This window comes from Microchirus variegatus (assembly GCF_963457635.1).
Source record: "Microchirus variegatus genome assembly, chromosome: 12".
Classification (NCBI taxonomy): Eukaryota; Metazoa; Chordata; class Actinopteri; order Pleuronectiformes; family Soleidae; genus Microchirus; species Microchirus variegatus.
The window spans coordinates 27,176,131-27,189,600 of NC_139813.1; the positions used below are offsets into that span (position 1 = coordinate 27,176,131).

General features: G+C 42.3%; 1 protein-coding gene across 1 annotated transcript; it reads left to right on the forward strand.

Annotated features, from left to right (window-relative positions):
• Positions 1 to 304: 304 nt before the first annotated feature.
• LOC310934865 (NACHT, LRR and PYD domains-containing protein 3-like) lies at positions 305 to 10,179 on the forward strand (the record flags this gene model as incomplete). The annotated part of the gene is made up of 10 exons (XM_083898664.1): positions 305 to 717; positions 1,155 to 1,223; positions 1,590 to 1,668; positions 1,791 to 1,989; positions 2,074 to 3,877; positions 3,974 to 4,147; positions 4,252 to 4,425; positions 4,559 to 4,732; positions 9,519 to 9,565; positions 9,647 to 10,179. The coding sequence occupies 10 exons, from the start codon at positions 305 to 307 to the stop codon at positions 10,177 to 10,179; spliced, it is 3,666 nt and encodes a 1,221-aa protein (XP_083754790.1).
• Between the last annotated feature and the right edge of the window lie 3,291 nt (positions 10,180 to 13,470).

Genomic DNA, 13,470 nt, shown 5'->3' on the forward strand with positions numbered 1-13,470 from the left:
GAAAGCATGGGGATATGGCGCCACCCTATGGACTGTTTACAATGAAAACACAAGACAAATGAAAAATAAAACCAATATTTTAGATTAACTTTCACCAATAAAGTATATATTGGTCCGCCCTCTAAAACCACTCTGTGGAACATGAGGGTCAGAGGTGAGATGAGGATCTCATGGACTATGTGACTCATCTCCATGTCACAGCTCAGTGTTTTATTTACATGTCATGTCCTGTGTTTGTAGGAGGATCCATCAACAGAGACCAGACTCTGCTGGACCTGGACCCAGCTGTGTGTCCACGTTGTCCATGGATCAACGTCTGAACTTCAGGTCCATGGATCAACGTCTGAACTTCCGGTCCATGGATCAACGTCTGAACTTTGGATCCATGGATCAACGTCTGAACTTCCGGTCCATGGATCAACGTCTGAACTTTGGATCCATGGATCAACGTCTGAACTTCCGGTCCATGGATCAACGTCTGAACTTTGGATCCATGGATCAACGTCTGAACTTCCGGTCCATGGATCAACGTCTGGACTTCCAGTCCATCGATCAACGTCTGAACTTCCGGTCCATGGCTCAACGTCTGAACTTCCAGTCCATGGATCAACGTCTGAACTTCCAGTCCATGGATCAACGTCTGAACTTCCAGTCCATGGATCAACGTCTGAACTTCCGGTCCATGGATCAACCTATGAACTTCAAACAAGAACAGAGGTCAGATGATGTAGAATGGAGGTCAACAACTCAAATGATCCATTATGTAGCATCAGAAATGCCAAATATTTGGGACCTCAGATGCAGTAGCAAGTCATTCTGGACCCAAGTCAAAAAAACAGACCTGTCTCTTTAAGCTCAGATCTGGAGCCAATGAAAAAATAAGAAATGTTGAATAAATCTGGAACAGTCCTGGCTCACGTCCTTGGGTTTGGGTAAACTGATCTGACTGAAAATGTTCTACATATTTTAGTGGAAGTCTTAAATGTATTAATCAGTGTTGGTGTTTGACACCGAGCAGCCGACACCATCTGGGTCACACTCAACCATTTCAGACACAAACCTGTTTTCCTTTTGTCTCCTGATACTGTCGATCATTAATGAGATCAATCTATCAGAGCAGATGTAACTTTACATGTGATGTCCTGTGTTTGCAGGAGGATCCATCAACAGGGACCAGACTCTGCTGGACCTGGTCCCAGCTGTGTGTCTATGAAGAGTGACGAGTCAATGGGTCATCCTATTACCTTCAAGAATGGACAAAAACATGGTGAACTGAAGTAAGAATTTCACACATAGTAACACACACTTACATGATCCTCCACCAGAGGGAGCCTACTTCCTCAACATGGGCTGGGTTGTCATAGCACGGATGAGCGAAAGTTCAGTTGAGTCAAGCTGTTGGGCTAAAACTGAACAATAGAAAATCCTTTAATACACACTAGAGACTGTCCTTCAGGGACTTTTGTCTTCAAGTTGTCAAACTCATGTCGTGTGAACTTGGCTGAAGAAGAAACGTAGGTGCAGCTCAGTGAAAACCGTGTCAGAATAAATGATTGTTTAGTAAATGACACTGAATCTTTCCTCCTCAGAGTTGATCAGCAGAGGACAGAGGTTCTCAGTGGTCAGTCTGTCCAGCAGCATGGAGCAGACCTGGACTCCATATTTAAGGTGTGTAAATGTACAAACATGACACTACTGTTAATATTGAAGCAGAGTCCTGGTCCTGACAGTCTGGATGCTGCTCTGTGGACCTGCAGGATCTCATTTCACTTCACGTTGTTCTGTTCCAGCTGCTGGAGGAGAACATCATCTGCTTTGTGAAGAACGAGCTGAAGAAGATCCAGAAGTTTCTGGTTCAGAGGGAGGATGAGGAGGTGTTGGATGGTGAAGATGAGGAGCAGAGGAGGAGCAGAGAGGCCTTTCTGAAGATCACAGAGAACTTCCTGAGGAGGATGAAGCAGGAGAAGCTAGCTGACTGTCTGCAGAGCAGTAAGAGGACTTTTAATGTGAAAAGAAGAACTTCTCATTTCCTCAATGATCCACTCACTGATTTATTTTCTTGTGTTCCTTCAGAAACCATAGCTCAAGCTTGTCGACGTGAACTCAAATCAAACCTGAAGAAGAAGTTCCAGTGTTTGTTTGAGGGTGTGGCTAAGGCAGGAAACCCCACCCTTCTGAATGAGATCTTCACAGAGCTCTACATCACAGAGGGAGGGACTGGAGAGGTCAATGAAGAACATGAGGTCAGACAGATTGAAACAGCTTCCTGGAAACCAGACAGAGCAGAAACAACCATCAGACAAGAAGACATCTTTAAAGCCTCAGCTGGAAGAGACGGACCAATCAGAAGAGTGATGACAAAGGGAGTGGCTGGCATTGGGAAAACAGTCTTAACACAGAAGTTCACTCTGGACTGGGCTGAAGACAAAAGCAACAAGGACATACAGTTCACATTTCCCTTCACCTTCAGAGAGCTGAATGTGCTGAAAGAGAAGAAGTACAGTTTGGTGGAACTCATCCATCACTTCTTCATTGAAACCAAAGAAGCAGGAATCTGCAGGTTTGAAGACTTGAAGGTGGTCTTCATCTTTGATGGTCTGGATGAGTGTCGACTTCCTCTGGACTTCCACAACACTGAGATCCTGACTGATGTCACAGCGTCCACCTCAGTGGACGTGCTGCTGACAAACCTCATCAGGGGGAAACTGCTTCCCTCTGCTCGCCTCTGGATAACCACACGACCTGCAGCAGCCAATCAGATCCCTCCTGACTGTGTTGACATGGTGACAGAGGTCAGAGGGTTCACAGACCCACAGAAGGAGGACTACTTCAGGAAGAGGTTCAGAGATGAGGAGCAGGCCAGGAGGATCATCTCCCACATCCAGACATCACGAAGCCTCCACATCATGTGTCACATCCCAGTCTTCTGCTGGATCACTGCAACAGTTCTGGAGAACATGTTGAAAACCAGAGATGGAGGAGAACTGCCCAAGACCCTGACTGAGATGTACGTCCACTTCCTGGTGGTTCAGTCCAAAGTGAAGAAGGTCAAATATGATGGAGGAGCTGAGACAGATCCACACTGGAGTCCAGAGAACAGGAAGATGATTGAGTCTCTGGGGAAACTGGCCTTTGAGCAGCTGCAGAAAGGAAACCTGATCTTCTATGAATCAGACCTGACAGAGTGTGGCATCGATATCACAGCAGCTTCAGTTTACTCAGGAGTCTTCACTCAGATCTTTAAAGAGGAGAGAGGCCTGTACCAGGACAAGGTCTTCTGCTTTGTCCATCTGAGTGTTCAGGAGTTTCTGGCTGCTCTTCATGTTCATCTGACCTTCATCACATCTGGAACAAATCTGTTTTCCGAGGAACCATCAACATCCCAGAGGTTCAAATTGTTTAAAAACAAACCTGAACTTAATCATCTGCACCAGAGTGCTGTGGACAAGGCCTCACTGAGTCCAAATGGACACCTGGACTTGTTCCTCCGCTTTCTCCTGGGTCTTTCACTGGAGACCAATCAGAAGCTCTTAAGAGGTCTACTGACACAAACAGGAAGTAGCTCATGGACGAATCAGAAAACAGTCGAGTACATCAAGAAGAAGATCAGTAAAAATCTGTCAGCAGAGAAAAGCATCAACCTGTTCCACTGTCTGAATGAACTGAATGATTGTTCTCTTGTGGAGGAGATCCAAGAGTCCTTGAAATCTGGACGTCTGTCCACAGAGACACTGTCTCCTGCTCAGTGGTCAGCTCTGGTCTTCATCTTACTGTCATCAGGAAAAGATCTGGACGAGTTTGACCTGAAGAAGTACTCTGCTTCAGAGAAGGCTCTTCTGAAGCTGCTGCCGGTGGTCAAAGCCTCCAACAAAGCTCTGTAAGTGGATCAATATATAAATATTAATAAGACATATTCTAAAGACCACAAGAGAAACATGTTTAACCTTTTGTTCATCACTGTTTTCTACCTCAGACTGAGTGACTGTAACCTCTCAGAGAGAAGCTGTGAAGCTCTGTCCTCAGTCCTCAGCTCTGTGTCCTCTAGTCTGAGACACCTGGACCTGAGTAACAATGACCTTCAGGATTCAGGAGTGAAGCTGCTGTGTGATGGACTGAAGAGTCCTCACTGTTCTCTGGAAACTCTCAGGTCAGAACAGACTGTTGATCTTCTCCATCCTGATTTACCTACTTTAGGTTCTTGTTGATGACAATGTCTAAACCACTGAGTTCATCATATCTTCTTAACTCCAGTCTGTCAGGTTGTCTGGTCAAAAATGAAGGCTGTTCTTCTCTGACCTCAACTCTGAACTCCAAATCCTCCGTCCTGAAAAACCTGGACCTCAGTAACAATGACCTTCAGGATTCAGGAGTGAAGATTCTGTGTGATGGACTGAAGAGTTCTCACTGTTCTCTGGAGACTTTCAGGTCAGAACTCAGTTTATTTGATGGTTGATCTTTTAAATTCCGATTTTGCTTCTATAGGTTGTTGTTGATAAAACTGTTCAACATCTTCAGGATTTTCTGTATCACTGAGTTCATCATGTCTTCTTAACTACAGTCTGTCAGGTTGTCTGGTCACAGAAGAAGGATGTTCTTCTCTGATCTCAGCTCTGAACTACAACCCCTCCCATCTGAGAGAACTGGACCTGAGCTACAATCATCCAGGAGACTCAGGAAAGAAGCTTCTGTCTGTGCGACTGAAGAGTCCACACTGGAGACTGGACACTCTCAGGTATTCTCCTCCTCTTCTGCTTCATTTTCCACAGCAGTATTTAAACTTGTAAGCAGGTTCAGGTTGCAGATCTTCAGCTGAATAAAACATACATTGACAACAGTTTTTTTGGAATGTGTATTGGTTTCTGTAGTAAGAACAACATCTAATTCAAAATGATTTATATGAACTGGATCCAAACTAAATACTAATGAAGTTAAATAATTCCTGACTGGCTTAAACTATAAGGTAAATACCTGAAAACTGTCCACTAGTGTCTTTTCCTCTGCAGTTCAGTCGTTAACATCCTGCATGTGAGCTGGAGCTTCCTCAGTGACTCAACTCTGTCTTAGAACCCTAGATATTGGCTGAAGGGTTCCCTGGATCAGGTCTCTAGTCTCATGAGTCCAGAACCCAAACCTTTGACGATGCCTTTCAAAATAAAACAACAAAAAGAGCATTACAAAGTATTACATAAGAAAAGGCAAAGGAATTAAAGAACAACTGAAATGTATAATTACTCTCCACAGACAACACAGATCATCTTCTCCAGCTCCAAAATATGCCTGACTGAAAAATAACTGTTTCATCAAATCACCAACTCTGGTTTGGTCAAAATAACCACTTCATTCACTAAATGAACGATGACTAAATGACTACTGTGTTAACAGAGTTGAGTAGATTTAGTATGAGCTTCATGGTGGCTCTTTTTAATGAAAACCACAGAAAACATGATCCTACTTTACAACTAAATGGTATAAACACACTTAGAATAGCAAACATGAACTTTCCTGTGTAATTCAAACATTCATCATTGTTTGAATTAATTTAAAATTCAGTGCTATACTCACATTCAAAACATATTTGACGTCATCTGGTCTAAACTGCAGGAGACAATTGAAGAATATTGCAACTGATTTTTGTGTTGTTCACATGGGGGCGCTGTTCAGTAAATGTGTAGCCGTCTGAAACTGTGGTCTCTGGTTCTGCAGACTCTGGCCGTTTCTCAATATCCTTACTTGTCCATACTTTTGATGTTGATGACAACATCTAAACCACTGAGTTCATCATGTCTTCTTAACTCCAGTCTGTCAGGTTGTCCGCTCACAGATGAAGGATGTTCTTCTCTGACCTCAGCTCTGAACTCCAATTCTCAAGAACGTGAGCAGCGAGTACGGTTGACACTATGATAAAGTGTCCTTTATATTTAAATACATTCACACATTTTATACATATATATATATATATATATATGTATGTATATATATATATATATATATATACACACATGTACATATACAGTTAGGTCCATAAATATTTGGACATCGACACAGTTCTCTTTATTTTGGCTCTATACACCACTACAATGGATTTGAAATGAAACGAACAGGATGTGCTTTAACTGCACACTTTCAGCTTTAATTTGAGGGGATTTACACCCAAATCAAGTGAACGGTGTAGTAATTACAACACTTTCTTTATGTGCCTCCCACTTTTTAGGGGACCAAAAGTAATGGGAAAAACTAAACAATCATAAATCAAACTTTCATTGTTTAATACGTGGTTGCAAATCCTTTGAAGTCAATTCCAGCCTGAAGTCTGAAGGCATAGACATCACCAGACACTGGGTTTCATCCCTGGTGATGCTCTGTCAGGCCTCTACTGACACGCTCTTCAGTTCCTGCTTGTTCTTGGGGCATTTTCCCTTCAGTTTGGTCTCCAGCAAGTGAAATGCATGCTCAATCAGATTCAGGTCAGGTGATTGACTGATAACATTCCATAGTTGCCTTAAAAAACTCTTTGGTTGCTTTTGCAGTATTCTTTGGGTCATTGTCCATCTGCACTGTGAAGCTCCGTCCAATGAGTTCTGAAGCATTTGGCTGAATATGAGCAGATAATATTGTTGGAAACACTTCAGAATTCATCCTGCTGCTTTTGTCAGCAGTTACATCATCAATAAATACAAGGGAACCAGTTCCATTGTCAGCCATACATGCCCACACCATGACACTACCACCACCATGCTTCACTGATGAGGTGGTATGTTGTGGATCATGAGCAGTTCCTTTTCCTTCTCCACACTCTTCTCTTCCCATCACTGTGGTACAAGAGGATGTTCTTACAGAATTATAACAGCTTTTTTAGGTGTTGTTTGGCAAATTCTAATCTCGTCTTCCTGTTTTTGAGGCTCACCAATGGTTTCCATCTTGTGGTGAACCCTCTGTATTCACTCTGGTGAAGTCTTCTTTTGATTGTTGACTTGTTGAAACACAAACACCTACCTCCTGGAGTGTGTTTTTGATCTGGCCAACTGTTGTGAAGGGCTTTTTCTTCACCAGGGAAATAATTCTTCTGTCGTCCACCACAGTGGTTTTCTGTGGTCTTCCAGGTCCTTTGGTGTTGCTGAGCTCACTGGTGCATTCTTTCTTTTTAAGAATGTTCCAAACAGTTGATTTGGCCACACCTAATGTTTTTGCTATTTCTCTGATGGGTTTGTTTTGATTTTTCAGCCTAATGATGGCTTCTTCACTGACAGTGACAGCTCCTTGGATCTCATATAGAAAGTTAACAGCAACATATTCAAAATGCAAATGTCACTCCTGGAATCAACTCCAGAACTTTTACCTGTGTCATTGAAGATGAAATAATGAGGGAATAGCCCACAATTGTCCATGAAATAGCTTTTCAGTCAATTGTCCCATTGATTTTGGTCCCCTAAAAAGTGGGAGGCACATATAGAAAGTGTTCTAATTCCTACACCGTTCACTTGATTTGGATGTAAATACCCTCAAATCAAAGCTGAAAGTGTACCATTAGAGCACATCTTGTTAGTTTCATTTCAAATCCATTGTAGTGGAGTATAGAGCCAAAATAAAGAGAACTGTGTTGATGTCCAAATACTTATGGACCTGTACGTATATATATATATATATATATACACATAAATACATTACTCTACACTGCTCTAATTTATCTATTTTCCACATGGTACTGTATATCTTAATAAAGATGAATTAATACATTAAGTTTATTTAAGTATATTTAACCTCTTCTTCACGGTTGCCCCCGATACCGGGGGCAGCGTCAGACACATCGACAAAAGAGTCATTAAACCATGTCTAACTTTAACAAACACAGACATGCTGCATACCCACAGAAAGGTCCGAAACTCAGCTAAAAGTTCATATAAACCATTCTTATGTTCACGAAACACAGTTAAAACACCGACGGATCAAACCAGCAGGAGCAAAAAAAAGCCGTTACAGCGCTCACGTTAAAAAGTTGAACCGGGGCGTCAGCTTGATTATGTAAACAAAAAAACACATGTCGACTGGACAGCAGAGAATCCACAGATTCCAGCAGTACCATTGTTATCACAGCAAAACAACTGACTTTCAAGAAATACAAGCAGAAATGTTGTCTTACCTTTGCTGTTTATCAAAACAAGTTATTTCCACCGGAACAAAACCACTTCCAATGAAGAACTACACTTTCCAGCATGCTTTGGGAACAAATCCCAGTCTGATTGATCACTACAGAGCGACATTAGATCGTTCTGATTAGAGAAAGGCGAATGTCCGCACAAATGCGTCATATGCATTTATGTCCTTTTGACTCACTAATGAAGTGATTTACACGCATTTGGAGACTCTGATTCTACCGGTTTTCTACAGGGTCTGATTCTACCTGTTTAGAGGTTTAAAACGAGCTGTCAATCACCCTAATTGACGAAGGTAAGCCAGAGCTATGGCGCTGCATAACTGAAGACGCTGCAGAGTCACAGAGTTGTTATTATGCACAGGGAGCATCCATTTACAGCGAGTTATCATAAAAAACAAGTTCTTTTTAGACCAATAGTGACATATAAATAAAATTAAATGGGTTTTTAATAATTTGGTACCTAAGAAATCTCAAATGGCACATATGGTGCCACACTGTGCCAAAAGAGAGAATGCCTAGACATATCTTTACTAAAACCTCTGTAATTTCACTCTGCTTCATTTCAGCAGCATCAGACTTTGCACAGCTCATGTCCACATGTTGTTACATGACCTCCATGTGTTGTCAAGGGATTGCCACTCAAATTTCGTTGTACACAATACAATGACAATAAAAGGCTATTCTATTCTATTCTAAGCTCCTACTGCATATTTTAGAGGTGATATTTGCTTTAAAATACTATTTGTTTTAGGCGAGAGAAAAGAATCCTTCAGTGCTGTGTTCCATGTACATTTACTCTAACACAGTGGCATCTACAGTGAAACTTACACATCTGGTGGAATCTCACAAGTGTTATCTGTAGTTTGATACCAAGATAATCCACAGAGCTTGTAACTGCAGAGATTTACTCTATTTAGTTTGTCATTTTTGAGCAGGGACTCCAAAAAGAGGGTCAGGGAAGCAGTGGTTAAAATGTGAAAATAACAATATATATGGATTTATTAAAAGTATTTTATATGTTCATTCATCAAGACTGTAGGTAGCAGTGAGGCTTAAGTGTTTGGCGCCACCAGCCATTCAAACAGTAGAACAAGGAAGTAGACGGCAGTTCCAATTGAAGAGATCGTACTCGTGTACTCCCGTACTTGGCAAGTTCGTACTTCTAAGTATGTACTTCCCAAGTATGTAAGTACGTACTGGCATACTTGGGTACTGAGAAACGGCCAATGTCTTCTCTTTGAAACACACTTGTCCTTCATCCAACACCAGGGTGTAGTTCATAATTCTGTCCACCAGAGTGCGTTATTAAGACAGCAGTTTGGACAAATGTTGGACACAAACTCATTCAGACTGTTTCTTCCTCCAGGATGGACCATGCTGGAGAGCAGAGGCTAAAACCAGGTGTCAGGAAGTGTAAGTATGGATTTACAGGAAATAACAACATATCAGCTGATCGTCAATAAACTGCAGCTGTGTCTTGTTGTTCTTCATCAGATTCATGTGAACTGGAACTGGACACAAACACAATGAACAGAAAACTCTCTGTTCAACTGTCTGACAACAACAGGAAAGTGACCAACGTGACAGAAGATCAGTCGTATCCTGATCATCCAGACAGATTTGACTTCCATTATCAGCTGCTGTGTAGATCTGGTCTGACTGGTCGCTGTTACTGGGAGGTCGAGTGGAGAGGAAGAGTTTATATATCACTGAGTTACAGAGGAATCAAGAGGAAAGGCAACAGTTCTGACTGTTGGTTTGGAAATAATGATCAGTCCTGGAGTCTGAGCTGCTCTGATCAAGGTTACTCTGTCCTTCACTGTAATACAGAAACATCCATCAGGTCGTCCTCTGTCTCTCACAGAGTATCAGTGTATGTGGACTGTCCTGCTGGGACTCTGTCCTTCTACAGAGTCTCCTCTGACTCACTGATCCACCTCCACACCTTCAGGATCACATTCACTGAACCACTTTATCCTGGGTTCTGTGTCTGGCTTGGTTCCTCAGTGTCTCTGTGTTCTCTGTAGAACATGAAGAGACAGCAGCTTCAGTCGTGTGGTGGACGAGGTCTCACTGTTTATAATCTGATGTTAAAGCTCGGCTCAGTAATTCATTGTTGAAACACTTTTGAATCCTCTTCACGTCCTGATGACCGTCAATAAATAAAGAGAAAAACAAACTTGTATGTGTGAAATAAACATGAAGAACGATCGTCTGTCATTAACTGACCCGCCTACCTATGGAGGTACTGACTGTGCTGTGAGCGCCCCCTGCTGTTGAGAACTAGCCTGAAACACAGAGGTTCACATGTGAACGATCACAACATTTAACACTAAACTCTTTTCAACTTTGAATATTTTCATACAAACACAAACAATCCTAACTCTATACAGTAAAATGTTCAACGATAAACAAACGTAAACGTCAGAGAACTTACATCTGTGTTGTTGATGCACACATCAGGAACATCTGCTGACTCCTGCTGGTCATCACATGGAGTTGCACGATACCCACGGTACACCGCGGTGCCAATTCTTAACGGTTCCTAGAAAACGGTACTAGAAATTCTACGCGACGGTAATACCGTGAATTACGGTATACTGATATACTGGTGCCAGTTTCCGATACATATCGGCCGCGTCTACTCTCCTCCCGGCCTCCCGACTTCTCACTGCATGCTACTCCCTTGTAAACAAACCCATTGTGCAACTACTGCAACCGAACTCCACAGCTGCTGAATGATTGGCTGTTTGCCTGTTACTGGTGACGTCCGGGTATATGATAGGCTGTTTCCGCACGCTGGGTGCGCCCATCTGTTAGCTGATCGGCTGTTTGTGTCTTTCTGCCGGCAAGAACGAACTCCATGAAAACAGCTCCGATTGGATAGAAATTCGCTTAAAAACAAACAAGCTAAAGTTCTGTCTCGTCCAGACGCGCACACGGTTTACAATCACAAACACGAGACAACACACTCACCATGGCCGAAGCACCGGGCGTCGTCGTCAGTGGCTCCGCTAACTTTGCTCTAAAAACCAACCTCCAAAAGTCACAGTTCGAACTATTTTGGCTTTAAACAAGACACAGACGGTAAAGAAATAGACGACGGCCGTCCACTGTGCAGGTGCTGCCACCAAGCTATAGGAGCCAAAGGAGGGAACACCTCCAGCCTCATAAAACACCGGCAGTGTCGTCACACAGATTTACGGGTGGAATACCAGGTTAGTAAGCCCTGTTTATTCTATCATTGGCTAATATTAGGCTGTATGCTCCGTGTACACGCTGAAGAATGAAGAGTTAAAGGATGTTAAAGCATAAAAAATATAGTTTTCACAGGGAATCAGTTCCTGTTTATTGTATTTTGTCCTCTATGGTTTATTATGTTGGAGAAGAAGCATAACTGTCCAATAGATTTTTTTAAAGACAGTGGATTTGTTATCCTAAGTTGATTATTTATATTAGATAAACAAAAATTAATGCGCAGAGAAAACCGAATAATTATTTAATTTCAATCATATACATTCTAACTTAATTATTTTTTTTTATTGCTGAAATGCTTTTGTTCATGTACTCTTGTTGACCTAGTTATGAACTAAAACCATTCAATCTAATTCTTACTTCACCAGTATTATGTTTATCATGCACCAAACAAAATTATTAAGTAATTAATAAGTATTTATAACTTGTACAAAAACATTGCAGTTGATAAAAATAATAATAAAAAAAGGCTGTGGTATCGTGATACTACCCGGAACCGTGATACTTTGTCTGGTATCGTACCGTGGTTACTCATTTTGGTATCGCGACAACTCTACATGGAACTGACAGCAGCTGCTCCTGCTGCTTGACTTAGCGCCTCCTAGTGGACAGATAGCACACCTACATCATCTGTGACCCACGACCAGGCGGCTGCTTCGCATAAAAAATTCCAGCTCCATCGCAATCGGCCAATCAGGAGAGAGAACAGACATGAATCCAGCCCAGCTCGTTGGACCGGTTTTGACGTCGTCACTTTGACTCTGAAGGTATGAGGACGTGACTCTGTGTCCTCAGATCAGACACAGAAGGACGGCAGGACAGACCAGGGACAATCGTCAGCGTCTGGTGTCCACATGAAGGTGGACAGTGTGTGTGTGTGAGTGGACCTGAGCTCAGTTCAGCAGGTGAGAATAAATAAAATCACTGCTGAATCTTTACAATCTGACTTTGTCTTTTCAACATTCCTGCATGAAGCGTCTGAACTGGTCTGACAGCTTCAATCCACAAATCAACTCTGAGCCACTTTATTACGCTTCATAAGTCTCTGTCACGTCTGCACTGTTTCAATATTAAACCACGTTAGAAATCACACGATCGCGTTTCTTTCTCTGGTCAAAGATTTAACAAATCTGTTCTTTGAGTTTGCGATAAAGAAATTTAAAGCGACACAACGTCTAAAACGCTCTAACACAGTGGACTGTACCTGGTCTGAGGACATGGTTGTTTGGACATTAGAAATCCTGAGTCACAGTTCATCACTATCATCGGTTTGTCAACAAATGTACAGGTTACTGCCACATATATTTGATAATAATGATACTATGAGTCTACGATTTGTTGCTGAGGAAGCCTGAACACAGAGGTAAGTTGAAAAGCTTCTTACCTGACCACCAGAGGGCGGGCTCTTCTGTTTAAACCAATGGACTCACCTGTAGTGAAGGGCCGTAAAGTGCGATGCTGTCGGCGTCTTGAGCGAGTCGTTTTTCAGAGCTGTGACGTTCACGAACGAGTCGAATCGAGTCGAATCGAAACGATGAGAACCGAGTCGCAGTTGCAAACCGTTTCTTTTTATACGCAAATCGTCCACGCTGTCTTCACATGACACGCGAGTGCGGCTCGTGACGCCTCCTGTATGAACTTGGGGGAGGAGCCGAGCACACAGCGGCGATAAAGTATACATTGGTGGGATGTGAACGTTTGAATCATTCTGATCCAAATCTTACCTTATAATTTACAACCAGTGATTATTTTATGTTTGGCTTCTAAAATAATAACAAAATATAAGAACAAGTCGAGTGTTTTGAACGGCTCTTTGAAGGGAACGGCTCCTCGAGATCCGGCTCCCTTCAAAGAGCCATAAATCCCAGCTCTAGTAGTTTTATCTTCAGACTTGTATCAGGCTGCACCGAGGACGCTGCACTTCTGTTAGCAGCAGCACAAATGTTAGCTTGGTTAAGACACCGCCTCACGTTTACACTGTTGTATTTGTTTGTGTTTTGTAACTACCTTTTTACGTACTATGACACAAGCTGCTGTACTTTCACAAAATTCAATCAAAAGTT